Source organism: Stegodyphus dumicola, chromosome 5 (assembly GCF_044657685.1).
Source record: "Stegodyphus dumicola isolate Sdum_Otavi_A_Nest chromosome 5, ASM4465768v1".
NCBI lineage: Eukaryota > Metazoa > Arthropoda > Arachnida > Araneae > Eresidae > Stegodyphus > Stegodyphus dumicola.
This window is the reverse complement of record NC_140772.1, coordinates 35754455-35768116: the sequence shown is the minus strand read 5'-3', so window position 1 is coordinate 35768116 and position 13662 is coordinate 35754455. Positions and strand designations below refer to the sequence as shown.

At 33.1% G+C, this 13662-nt stretch overlaps 1 protein-coding gene across 1 annotated transcript in view; it reads left to right on the top strand.

The window, feature by feature from the left end:
* LOC118186622 (cuticlin-3-like) overlaps positions 1–13662 on the top strand; it is a 217709-nt gene that overhangs the window by 187173 nt on the left and 16874 nt on the right. The window contains exon 8 of the mRNA XM_035356726.2: positions 1893–2055. Within this exon, the coding sequence (XP_035212617.2) occupies positions 1893–2055 (163 nt within the window). The remainder of the gene's footprint in view (positions 1–1892; positions 2056–13662) is intronic.

The window sequence follows — 13662 nt, the reverse complement described above, 5'->3', positions numbered from 1 at the left end:
TTTCTGTTTGAACGTATGAATCCACCAGAAATCTATATCGATTTTTATAATGCTAAGTAGTCATCTCTAGGCCTAAAAATGTGCAAATTATAAACAGATTATAAGTATTTACAGCTTTTATAATCAGTCTTTATTGAAACGAAAATTCGGTTGCGAAAAGATCATCGGAAATTTTCCTTTCTTATTTAAGCAAGAATACCCACTACGTAAGAAAAACAGGCTACTTTTTAGTAAAATTTTCTAAAAAAGAACGAAATACACTGAAGGATGCTTTAACTATCATGCATCTATTATTTTACAATTATTATTATCAGTAGATTTTAGTTTTAATACGTTGTACCATTTTTACCTGTAATGTGCAGTTCTAAGAGCCAAGCTAAGTACACTGCGGGAAAAAAAAAAAAAAAAAAAAAAAGTCAGTTCTATATCTCCCGTTCTATTGGGCGCCGATTGACGAAATTCAAATTGCGTTTTTCATGTTTCGAAAGCGCGACTTAGGATATATATTAGATTTATATGTACCATTAATCCAACATATTTATTTTGACGCAAAATCGGACTTTTTCTGAAATGACATGCCAATTTGTGTCCATATTTCGATTCTATAACTCAAATTATGCCTAAATATTAAATTTTTTAAAATTTGGTTTGAAATTTACGGAGAAATTCAAAAATTTATCTTAGCGGATTTTTTTTCAGTTTGCGCCAGGAATAATGTACTTGGCGAACTTCTTAATTTATAGCAACCTATTTTCTATTCCTTTTTTTCGTTGTAGACGAGCGGGAAAAAAGTCATCGCTCGTACTTTTAATTAATATTAACAAAGTGGGTAAACTACATTTGGCGTTATTATCGCTCAAAAAAAAAAGAAAAAAAAAAAAAAAGATTACAAATTTCAAAACGTTCCAATGTGCAAATTCATGTATATCTTAGAAAATTTTGAATAAAAATCTCTAATTCTTTGCATGTGTGCCTAGAAATACATCTACATTAAGATGATGTTAAAAATTTTATAGGTTATAATACAAAACCTTTTTCGAAAAATTAAAAAAAATATTTAAAAATACAAATTAAAAAAATAAATCATAAAAAATGTGTGAATTATATTTGGATTAAACCTAAATTTCGAATTCTGGAAGAAGGAATCAAGTAAATTTAATAAAAAAAAGAGATAATAATAAATATATATCAAATTCAATTAATATGAGGAGCCAAAATGTTGTGAGCTAATTTTTTAAAAACTACTCTTACGATTTTTACAAATTTTGGAAGTTTGGCATAATTGAAGTCATAGAATCGAAATATCGGAAAAAAATTGGCAGGTCATTTCAGAAAAAGTCCGATTTTGTGTCAAAATACCTATATTAGAAAACGCTATATATAAATCTAACACATATCCTACGTCGCGATTTCGAGACATGAAAAATGCAATTTGAATTTCGTCAATCAGCCCAGTAGAACGGGAGATATAGAACTTTTTCCCCCGCAATGTACATATCATATGACGCTCAAAAGTTTTGTATTAATTATGTTAGTAATATATATACTTATAAAAGAACGAATCTTCTTGTAAATGTAAAATTTCGCTGATAAATCTGAACGGAAGAGTAACCAGCACAAACCGTAATTCAGTTAGCAAATATTGCCATTAAAAATATGCAAATCGCATTAAGAAATATATATTTTCTTACAAATTACCCATTTCGTTACACTGAAAAAAGAACGCATTCTCCCTGTTTAAAAAATAAATGAATCACACGGTCGAAGATTGGTCGTTACGAGGATATAGTCGTTTATTTTTGCCACAAAGATGTTATGCGTATACTGAAAACAGAAACAATTTAAAGTGTTAGACAATTAAATTTCAATCAATGTATTATTTATTCTTTCAGTTGTCCAGTGGATGAAGACATAATGGGTCCACTTGAATATGTCCATAATAAAACTCAAGCTCGAGTCGGGTTCCAGGCTCACAAATTTCCTTACACCTCTTCTGTGTATTACCAGTGCAATGTGAAGATGTGCTTGAAGAATGCAGGAGGATGTGATGACGTGGTAAGCTATCCATTTCACAGAATTTCACTGCAAGTAATGAAAGTAATAATTTCTTACAAGTTCCTGTTTCCTGCTATCCGAACTCCATAATGATTTAATCGCAGGTTAAAAGCTAAGTATAATAATCGATTCACCCAACAGAATCTAAGCCAAACACTGAAAGGATAATAATTTTTTAGCTAAGGTCTTATTCCACACTAGGTTTTTTAAAACGTAGACTCTAATACTTCCATTTTAAACATAAATAGGATGAGTTATAAAGTTTTTAAGTCTTTCTAAACTGCGACTAAATTTTTAGCGACTTATCGCTATGTCTGAAATACAACAGAAACTTGAGAAAGATGTAAAAGACCCTTTATTTCAAACTTAATCTTACAGGTCTGCTAGCATTTATGGCAAGAAACTCAAAGTAGAAATTCAAATGTGAAGGTAAGTTTAAATAATTAATGGCCAAAAGCTACACACAACCATTTAAAGCGAAATTGGCTCGAATTTCACCGGTGTAAATTTAGCTATCGGCAAGTATAATGCAAGGACGAAGACAGGAATTCTTGTCTTAAAATAGTAAACTGAGTAAGGTGGCCTTTAAGAGGCACAGCACGCTCTGACAACAATCTCAAACCCTCACTTAAATAAATGCGAATTCATTTGCATCCTGGCGGGAAAGACAGAAGTGACAGTAAAGATTCAAAGCATAAAATAACTGGTTGTTCAAATTTAAAAAATTCTCACAGAGTTAGAATAAATGAATTCATTGCATAATTAAGTTTCGATACTGAATTCATTTGTTGTTTGCTCCATTGATCAAAGCACCCTACAGCAGTTTGTTCAAGGGCAGGGATTCCTCCATGGAGAATTTTCTGAGGACAAAAGTATTTCGTACTCACGCTAAAGTATACAAAATCACGATTCACCAGATTTCGACGCTGGATCGAATTATGGGTGTTCATAGGTCTTAGCTACTCAGTCACCAGTAAACCACCAACAAAGGATTAAATTCATTTTGTTTACCAAGGCAAAGCCCATTAGGGCTATGATCTTGATTGATTGATTTAATTAATTCAAAGAATGCCAGAACTGTTTGACTAAGAAGGGAAGATGTTGTTGTTGTTTTTGTGACTAATCTCGCTTATCTGACGTCAGAACAAGACCAAGTGTAAGATTACGCTGCCGTTAGCAAAAGCCTTGGGCTCTATATAGGTGATGGTACGATTTGCCCAGTTCCACCCCAGTTTTGAGGAACAGCATCCCGGGGGGCATATTTCACAACTGTACATCAGCGTAGCCACTGAGGGAGGGGTTTCGAAAATGGATCAATGAGATTCTATTGAGCTGGTTTCTGACACTAAACCTTCGTGCATGTGAGCGTATATGTTGCCTATGTTTTAATTTGTATTTGTTCCGTAGTTATAAATATATTGCATAATAGTAGAAAATCTCGTAGAGCTTTCATTGTATGACTTTAATTAATCGCTGACATTTCACTTTCGCGATTTTTATCACGCATTAATATTTGGATTGAATTTCAAGGCATATTATCGCTCTTTACATCGAGAAAATGACTCAAGCTACAATTAGTATCGAGTATTACATATTTACTAACACCTGTGGATCAAGAGAATTCAGATATATATATTTATTACTGAGCTGAGTATTAATTGAGCTGAGAAGAACTGGAAGTGTTACAATGAATATAGTGTTTTCTTATTTCAGCGCTTGCATGCTTTTGACTTTTAAAGTGTAAGATTCAGAATACATATCTGATTATATCCATTATTAACACTAAAAGTTATATGTGAATTAATTGAATATATTCGTTGTGGATAAGATAAATTCATTCTGTTTGATAAGTATTTTTTGTTTAGACAGTGCATTTAAGATTAACGATTATTAAATGTAAAATTTAATACAATTAATATATACGAATGCAAATTAGTAATGGTCACTTTGAATAAAATTCTGCATTGGCTATTATTATAAAACATCTTTTTCATACAGAATGCAATAAAATGTGCTGACTTCTATTTACGTATGTAATGGGTGTAACTATTTTTCACATATGCATAGTTTTATCTAAAGATAGTATTTGGGCTCAGATGTTTATCACATATTTCTTTCTCCACATATTTCCTATTATTTACCACTTATTAAATAATATTTCACATGGATATATTTGAGGAGTATCCAAGAAGTGTTTGTATTAATTTCAAATTCTTTCAACCAGGTAGTGAAATAATCACAATTGCTTATATTTAATCTAACTTGGCAATTTCTTATATTTAATCTAACTTGGCAATGAACATTTTCATAATAAAATTGGCGATGCTTTAATTATTTTTCACAGAAAATTGCGTGGCAAAATATTTTCAACCATCTTGCTTAAATCATTAAGCACGCGAAAAGTCATGTTGCCATGACGGAATTCCCATTGGTCCAACCTAGAAGCCACTCCCTCAGTGGCTACACAGATGTGCACTTGTGAAATAGGCTCCCGGGGGATGGGTCCAAGGGCCTACCAGCCCTACCACTAATCCACACGGGAGTACTTTCAGCTATCCATATATCTAGAGTGCCCTCATGCCGCAAGGACACTAAACATTTACAACACCCATTCCTTCTCCGGGATTTGAATTCGGACCCTTCGGTATGGTAATCAGAGTCACTAACCACTATCCTGTTTGGATGGTAGAATGTCTTGGAAGGTTCCTTAAAGGGAACTAGCTGATCTCACATTACATACGAAGATAAGTCAGAGAACGATCGGACAGCTGAACAGCTTGCCAGTGATTCAAATTTGGATCAAACGTCTCGAGTTTAGCGGTGTTATTCACTCAACAACTAAGTCTTATTTACTCAACCAAATGATAAACCAACTAACCAACCAAATAACAATTTAAAATGATGCACCAGACCACATGACATACATTTTCGGAAAATTTGTTCGATGTTTATTTTTTGCTTTAATACTCATCATTATCATCATGATGAGTATTGTAATACTCATCATGCATGATAATAATAATAAAGTATGATCACCAAAGAAAGTACGGCTTTTTTCTTTGATGTAGACTTTTTATTTATTAACGAAATGAAAAGTATAATTAGCAGAAAAATATTTGTTTCTTTTTTTTAAGTGCACTCCATTTTTAGCTTGTCGTTTCAAATTATGTAAAAGAATAAGTAGACTTTTTCTTGTATTATGGTAATGAAGATTAGCTCCTTCTTCTATAATTAGCATGAAAATATCTTTAAAAGACCCTGCACTAATTTACATAAATGCAGTGATTTCTGTGAGAAATAAAAGAGTATTCATTTAAGGTTTAAAAAAAAAAGTCCAGACCGAAATGCAGTAATAAAAAAATGTAATAGCCAGACTTTTCTTTTGCATACCGAGTAACTGCTTAAATACGAACAATAATAATTTACTCTCTTAACTCTTCTGGAAAACCTTTGTCTAAAAATAACTTGAAATTAATGCCAATAGAGAATTTTGCATGTGTACGTCAACTCCTATTAATTAGCATCGTTAATTACTGTCATCTTCATTTAACATTTTTTCATTTTTTAAATTCTAATGAATTTTTATTGGATAATATTTTAATAGCTTTCATGGTTATTTAAATTTTCTCCAAAGTGATCATTATTCTTTCTTGTAATTTTTGCATTTTTTATTCTTTGCTTTTGTGACGCAATTGGAAATTAGTATAATTTTCTTACACGTTATTTCATCTTGTTCGGACGTTTTTATTATTATAATTATTGTAATTATTTTCTTACATTATTTTATTCTGTTCATTTCATGCACTTCCTTATTTTGTCATGCATATAGATATTTTTATTTTTATCTTTTCTTTTTCTGTTAGGTTGTTTTCCACTTAAGCAATCTTTTTATAATTCTCTTACGCTGTTCGTTTCTTCTTTAATTTTTCTTTTTTAATCGCAAAACTGAAAAATCTTTAATTTATTCAAAGAGGAGTTTACAGACAAAATAGTTCTTTTAGATGCTAATTATTTGTTATCATATATTTAGATTCAATTAATCTTTTTTAAATCGAAAAATGATCTTTGAAATTCTAGAACTGAAACAGCAGCTTTTGATATAAAACACGACATTGTGTAATTAGACAGTCAACAATCTAAGATATAAATAAAGAGAAAATATATATTGAAACCATTCATATTACGATCCCTTAGAGCTATGTAACGAGATAAATATAATATTTAAAGGAATTAACGGTTACGTTTACTTGGAAAAGGTCTTTGGAATTTCTGTTAAATATTATTTGACTGGAAAGAAAACAGGCAAGATTGGGAAGGTAGCTGGCAATTTGGTGAGTCGTTTTTGCCTCTAGGAGATCAGAAAACCACATCCTGGTCTTTGTTATTGCGTACCGGATGGATATCCCCCTGCTGTGTCTCAAAGACTATGCAAGTAGAATTCATTTCTGGGAATTCTACTTGCATTGTATCCAGAAGGGCTTCTGACATTTCCACAGAAAAATACTAGCTGCCAGAGAACAAATCGGAGATCCTGCACTCTCGTACCAGCTTTGCTAGTGTTGGCAATATATCCGATTGAGTCTTTTACTTCCCAAATAACTATCCGTTATGTATGAGATGGTCATAGATATTAGTAGATATTCAAATTTGATTTTACAAAACACAGACGTTCTGGCTATCACAACGAATAACCTTCCATCATATGTAGCGGTCGCAGAAACTCCGTTTTTGAAGAGGCGTAATTGTAAAAAAAATAAAAGTTTTGAATTCTGTCAAGGAACGGAAGTAGAGACATGGATATCTAGAAATACTATAAAGCAGCAAGTTCGGAAAGAAGGAAAAAGGAGGATGAAGTGAAGGTTGGTGCTTATTGTTGAATGCCTACTCAGTGCGGGTTAAACGAAGGCACAAGTGAAAGTAAGTCACAAAGCGACATTTAAACAGCAAGTGGTGGTTTTGTACAAGAAGAGGTAATCGAGAAATAGAAGAATTGTTTGATGTTGACGAAAAACAAAAACAAAACAACAACGGAAAAAACACGTAGCGGAGCATTTAAACAAGGAATGCTTTTCCAGAAAACATTCGAAATCGGAAACCGTTTCCTGAAGAGGCATGAAAATATCCTGACCTAGAGCTAAATTTGTTGAGATATATTCTGTGAAATTCGGAAGGATGGATTTTTTTTTATGAAGTGACATAGTTGGAAATCCGAAGGACTGCATAAAAATTTCCGATACTGATTTAAGGAAAGCTAAGACTGCGAGAAAGCTGTTTCGTGGTAAGGCATGAGTTTGGGATTCTGATTAAGATCGAACATCAGAGAAGTAAGGACTTTGTGACAGTTACTTTGTCAGGAGATGTATGTCTCTTCACTTGTTTCGCGAACATATTGTATCCTAAACTCAGTTAAGGGGACTCATACACCTTAAAACCCATAAGATGTTCGAATAGGTGACTGTTGCAAGAATTGGGATAACTTATTTATTTTAAAAGCAATTACTACCAACTTTTTACAGCTGACTACATAATATAGCTGCTTTCTGAAATAGTCATCAGAAAGTTTGTTTTGCCACAAATATTTTTATAATTTATTCCGATTTGTGACAACATTTTTCGTCATGTTTCCAACTTGCGCATTTGTTTAACACATTTTGTTTCATAATTTAATTCCATATTTAATATATAGCTTTTATAACATCTGGAAATTACTGTGAACCTAAAATTCAAAAAATTTCATGTTAAATTTTAATTTTATTTTGAGTTGAGTTTATAAAATGTATTTTATTAAAAAAAATTGTAATTTTTCCGTCCATAAAATTTTTCAATACTAAAATATTCATCAGATTGTTGGTTCAGTTAGAAAATAGTGCCCATATAAAAAATTCCATCCAATTTCAAGTATGTACCATTAGCCATTTTTAAAATATCATGCGCGCTAGGTGGAAACATGGCGAAATATTTTGTCACAAAAAGGATTAAGGTACAAAAATATTTGTGGCAACATAAATTTTCTGGTTACTAGTTTCTAAAGCAGCTATATCATGTAGTCAGCTGTAAAAAGTTGGAAGTAATTGCTTTTAAAATAAACAAAATATCCCAATTCTTGCAATAGTCACATATTCGAAGATCATGAGGGGTTTAAGGTGTATAAGTCCCCTTAACTTACTAAGGCGCTGTTCCAGATTGTGTGGAATAGATGGCACAAGCAGGAAGGGTATACGAAACCCTTTATTCTCTATTACATTACAGGTACTCCCGAACTTCGGGATACAGAGACCAACCACTTGTGGTCTGAACATAAAAAATATAAAACTATTAACTAAAAGCTAATTTAGTATACAAATGCCTAGCACAAATTTTTTAAATAAAGACTGGCCTTTATTTAAAAGTACGTATGTAGTACGCCGAGCTTCTGAAACTACAATACGTTTTCAAATATCAAGAGGGCTAAACCTCTGGCCTTAGAGGCAAACAGCAACCGAGTGAAAAACTCGTAAATCTGCAGTGGCAAGCGGCTCGCTTCCTAAATCTCCTTCTGTCTCTAGCTCTTTGCGAAAAGCTACAATTTAAATACTTGGACGTTAGCAAGACAATTTACATAAACAAGTTAAAGCATTTAATTCTGGTCGGAAGTAGAAAATAAGAAGTGATAGTAAAGTTTTAAAATAAAATAAACGTTAGTAAAACTTAGGATCCTTACAACTTTTGCCCTCATTTCCGAAGCATGGTTAAATCTTTCTAAATAAATCATTTTATGATTTTAAATTGTTTTTCAAATGCTTAATTATTTGGAACATATGACATGTTCTATTTTCGGGATAAAAAAGTTAGGTTTCTACACGTGTGAATATCACATATGTCTTACAAGATAACTTATACTGTAGAAGTATTCGGAAAATGAACAGTACTCGTTTCTTTGTCATGAAAAAAAGTCACAATCATTAGCAAGTAAAACAGGAACAGCTTCCTTTTCATTTCACATATTTCTTTTCCCTCTGTATATGGGAACTGTATATCACTTTTCCCTCTGTATATCACTTTTCCCTGTAGATGGTATACTGGTTAGAGAAGCCGACTGTGGTACCGAAGGCCCGAGTTCGAATCCCGGAGAAGACGTAGTTGTAACTGTCCGTCCCTTCATAGGAGGTAACGGAGACCGCTTATTATGTGCCTCCACAATAAAATGAGCATCATTTTCAACCTTAGGAGTAGACAATGTCGATAAAACGCAAGCGCCCGCAATTCGAGGGAAAGAAAAAAACTGTTTCGTAAATTTTAGAAATAAAATCATTTGAAACGAGATGAAACATTTTTAAAAGTGCTGAATATTACGTTTAATTTTTCTAAGATACTATGAACTATGCGCAACTTTATATGAAGGTTTATCTAATTATGGCAAAGCACTCGAGAGCTATCTGTCTAAAGGAAAGGGTGCCTTCATGGAGGACTTTCTAAAGAAAACTGGCTCGTATACGCGTTACACATCGCGAAATCCACGAAAACGCCCGTCTATCAAGCCCGTTCGCAGGGCGAACTTCGGCTTATTATAAGACATGTATTTTGTTAAAATAATGTATAAGAAATGTATGTATGGGTAAATAACATATGTATGTATATATTAGTTGGCAATAAAAATGGGATCCATTACACTCTAGTACGAGCCGCCCATTCGTTGCAGTGGTTAGGGGAGTCATCTGCGGTACCGAAGGGCATGGCATCGAATCCCGAAGAAGACGTAGATGTTTATAAATGCATAGTGTCTTTGCGGCATGGGGGCACTCTAAGTATATGACAAGCCGAATGTCCTCTCGAGAGGTTGGTGGTAGGGGAAAGTTATAGAAGACACCCGTCCCCCTATGGTGCTCTCCATCAAAATTGGGAGGGAAGAAGTGACAATATGAGCGAAGTCGCAATGTTACATGCATGGTGTTCAAGGCTCTTGCCAATGATAGGCGCAATCTTACTTTCTTTGCCACTGTGAATTTCGCGGGCTCCTTCTGATGTTACTGTTGGACAAGTGAGATAAGCGGCTTGTCATATACTTAGAGTCAGTTGAATGAAGTTGAATGAAGATGCTATCAATCAAAATATAGTCCTCTAGTTGGACAAGCGGCTAGACAAGCCATGGATTTTAGTTGGACAAGCGGCTTTTCATATACTTAGAGTGCCCCCATGCCGCAAAGACACTATGCATTTATAAACATCTACGTCTTCTCCGGGATTCGATGCCATGCCCTTCGGTACCGCAGATGACTCCCCTAACCACTGCAACGAATGGGCGGACTGCAACGAATGGCTTTTGCGGTTTTGCAGCTGAAGATAGTGGTTCGGTAAAACCATCGAAACTAGTTCTGTGAAAATTTTGTAAATATAACGCTGATTTTTGTTGATTGACTTCTGAATTAGTATTTATTCGGCGTGTTATTGTGTCTTAAGTGAGATAAGTCATAATACACACACACTAGTACGGAATTTAAGAAATCAAGTTCACTAAGGAATGTGAATGGATAGAATTGACAGTGCAAATATATTACAGGTATCGTGCAGCGAATTTACATATTTCTGAATCAAAAGCAGAGCAATATAAAGCAAAATATTTTCCAGGCAGTGTCTAAATGGTGAGAAGATTTAGTTTCTTATTGACAGCTTTGTATTTTAAAACAGAATCGCATAAAAAATTTTGTAATCCATCAGCTGGTTAGCGCAACTGAATTTTTTTTCGCCTTTCATTAATATCTTAAATTCCAGATAAACTCCCGTAAAACATGATCGTTGGATTTTCCAAAGGTATCATTTTATAAGATATCGGAGAATGAAAAAATTAATAATTTTTGTAAATTATATTATTTTTATTTTATAATTATCAAAATATGTTTATTAAAAATATCAACAATTGAAAAATTTAGGAAAGTTATTATGTCTTAATATTAAATAATAAAAATTAATTTTCCATTCTTTTTTTAGTATTAAGCAAAAGGCAGAGTCCCCCCGTTGGCAAAATATTCCCAAAACGTATATTTTGATCGACAGCGTCTTCATTCCTATGTTTCGGTTAAAAAATTAGATAAAAATTATTTTCGTTTGTGAGTGCATTCTTCGTAGATCATCATGAGTTTCTAAATATAAAGCGAATCCATTTCTGAAATGCTTTTGTGAATTTAGCTTTTCTGTTTAAGTTGTTACTTCCAGTTGATTATTTGTCTCGAAATTACCTAGTGTTTAATATTAATTTTTTTTAAATTAAAACATTTATTAGATAATTATCAAAACAATTTTACTTTTAATGCTCTACACTCGAGCAATCGTTTTTACTTGTCCCTTAAATTTCCATAAGGTAACTGAGAGTTTACCTATGAAATATAAAAGAAGCATATTTAATTTAATATGAATATTTAATTTTTAATATGTTTAAATTTACTCGGTTTTCCTCTGAGTTTTTACTTGCAGAGTTGGCCTTCAATGAAAACTTTAATCTGTTAGAGCTGTTCTTAAGCCTTTTTAGAGCCAAAACGCATTGTAAGGGTGCCCCGTTATATCGGGTTGGATTTATTATATTAGATTATGGCAAAGATTACTAAGGTTGCCTGCCTACGGTGAGGGATGCCTTCGTGAAAGATTTTGTCAGGATAGTCTTTTATTCACGTTTCTTAACAGGAAATCTTAAAACTTTCCATGCAGCCAACCCGTTCACGTAAATTCAAACCCATGTTGATTTGAATTTGAATGAAATTTGGGTGAACTGATAGTAATTAGCGATCTGTCGCTGATAGGTGCGTTATACGGGATTTGTTATTCATTATTAGGAATTGCGTATCATATGTGTGCGCGGGATATCAGAATTTTTTACCTTATTAGCTACAGATTTTGAATACACCATTGGCTATGTGGATGAGATCTCTGGGATCTCGGTATCGATTCTCCAGACACGAGTTGGTTGTACAGGATTGAATCACTTTTTCTTATGAAAAAATTCAATTTTTGTGATAAAGTCCTCCTAGAAGGCATTCCTTCGCTTAGATAGATAGTCTTCGTGTAATTTGCCATAATCAATTAACCAATCAACTAACTACCAATTTTGACGAATTTACACTTTCATTGTAACTAATTTTTGTAATTATAAGCCTTTGTCATAATTTCTTAATGCAATCTGCATATCTGTCATTCTATTGGTATTAAAATTTAATTTCGTTACAAATATTCGAAGCGAAGCGACTGCTTAAATATACGAATTTCTCAAGGGGACATTCGTCCGTATACGTGCAAATAAATTATCAAATAAAAGCTTTTAGAAGCTTAACATATTTTTCCATTAAGTCTATCGAATATGTTTAGTCTATTAAATGTGTTTAAATTTAACATTTAAAATGTCAAATCTTCATCACCGTAGGCTATAGCACGAATGGAAAACTTGAAATGAAAGTCATTTATTTCTTACCTTCTTAATGCAAACTCTTATTACAGAGAAAAAAATCTTTTGTTTGAGCTTTTCAGTCATTCAAAATTCCGAAAATTGATTATTTCTTTTTTCTCTTTTGTGTTGCGGCGAACCTCGGTAGTCTGGGATTGGATTTGAAGGGTGTAGTGATTTTAAATTTGCCATTGCTCAAAAACGAGTTCTTAAGTCCAATCCCGGATCCTCACAGGAATTGTCTCGTCTCGCTTCATTTGTATGCAGACTCTTGCCTCCATTTTAAAGAAATTGCTGCACGTAGCGCTTAAACATATTTCATTCTAAGAAGGATTTAATGGCAATGCTCTCACTCAAAGTTAGTGTCTGCGGTTGCAGGTAGGCTATACAGTGGTCGCAGACAAAAGGTATTGTAATTGCTTTATTAAAGTTTCCCCCCCCCCTTTTTTTTGTTTTGCATTACCGTACAGATTATCATCGTATAACAGAGATTATCGTGTTCAGACTCCTAAAACAAGGCGTATTATGCGCATTCTCATATAAAGCAAAGAAAATATTAAAAAATTGTGTATCTGATATTTGTAATATAAGGCTTTAGAAACATCTTTACTCGATAAAAATATTGCTGACAATATGATTCTGCGTTGGAATTTGTAGGTAATAGTAAGTATCTTGGTGTCATTCTTGATCAAAAATTAACATAGAAAACGCACATTGAATCCCTTTCTGCTAAATGTGAAAAATTTACTAATGGCTTTCACCGAATTGCCAAAAATACTTTTGGAGTAAGCTACGATGTCAAGAAACTGCTGTATAAGCAGTGTATTGTACCTTTTATTTCCTACGGCTGTCGTGTTTGGAGACATGTTCTTGCAAAGACGGTTAATAAAAGAAATTTGAGAAGGATTCGACGTAGAATTCTTCGTATTATTAGTGGTTATGGAATCTCTCTTACTTCGAAAAATCCTTTTGTCTCTACAAACTTACTTCTGTAAGCCCCGTGCTGTACATCTGTGATGCACGGGGAGTCTGTAAGTTTTCAAATAAAAAATGCGTATAAAATTATACCAGTTAGATAGATTATTGAAAAAAAAAATGATCTGAAGGTTATAAGCAATAATCTCATTCTTTCATACTGATGCGTTTTTCTTTTCTGACACCAGTTGTTACGTCATTTTCTTCCTTCACGTTCGTACGAG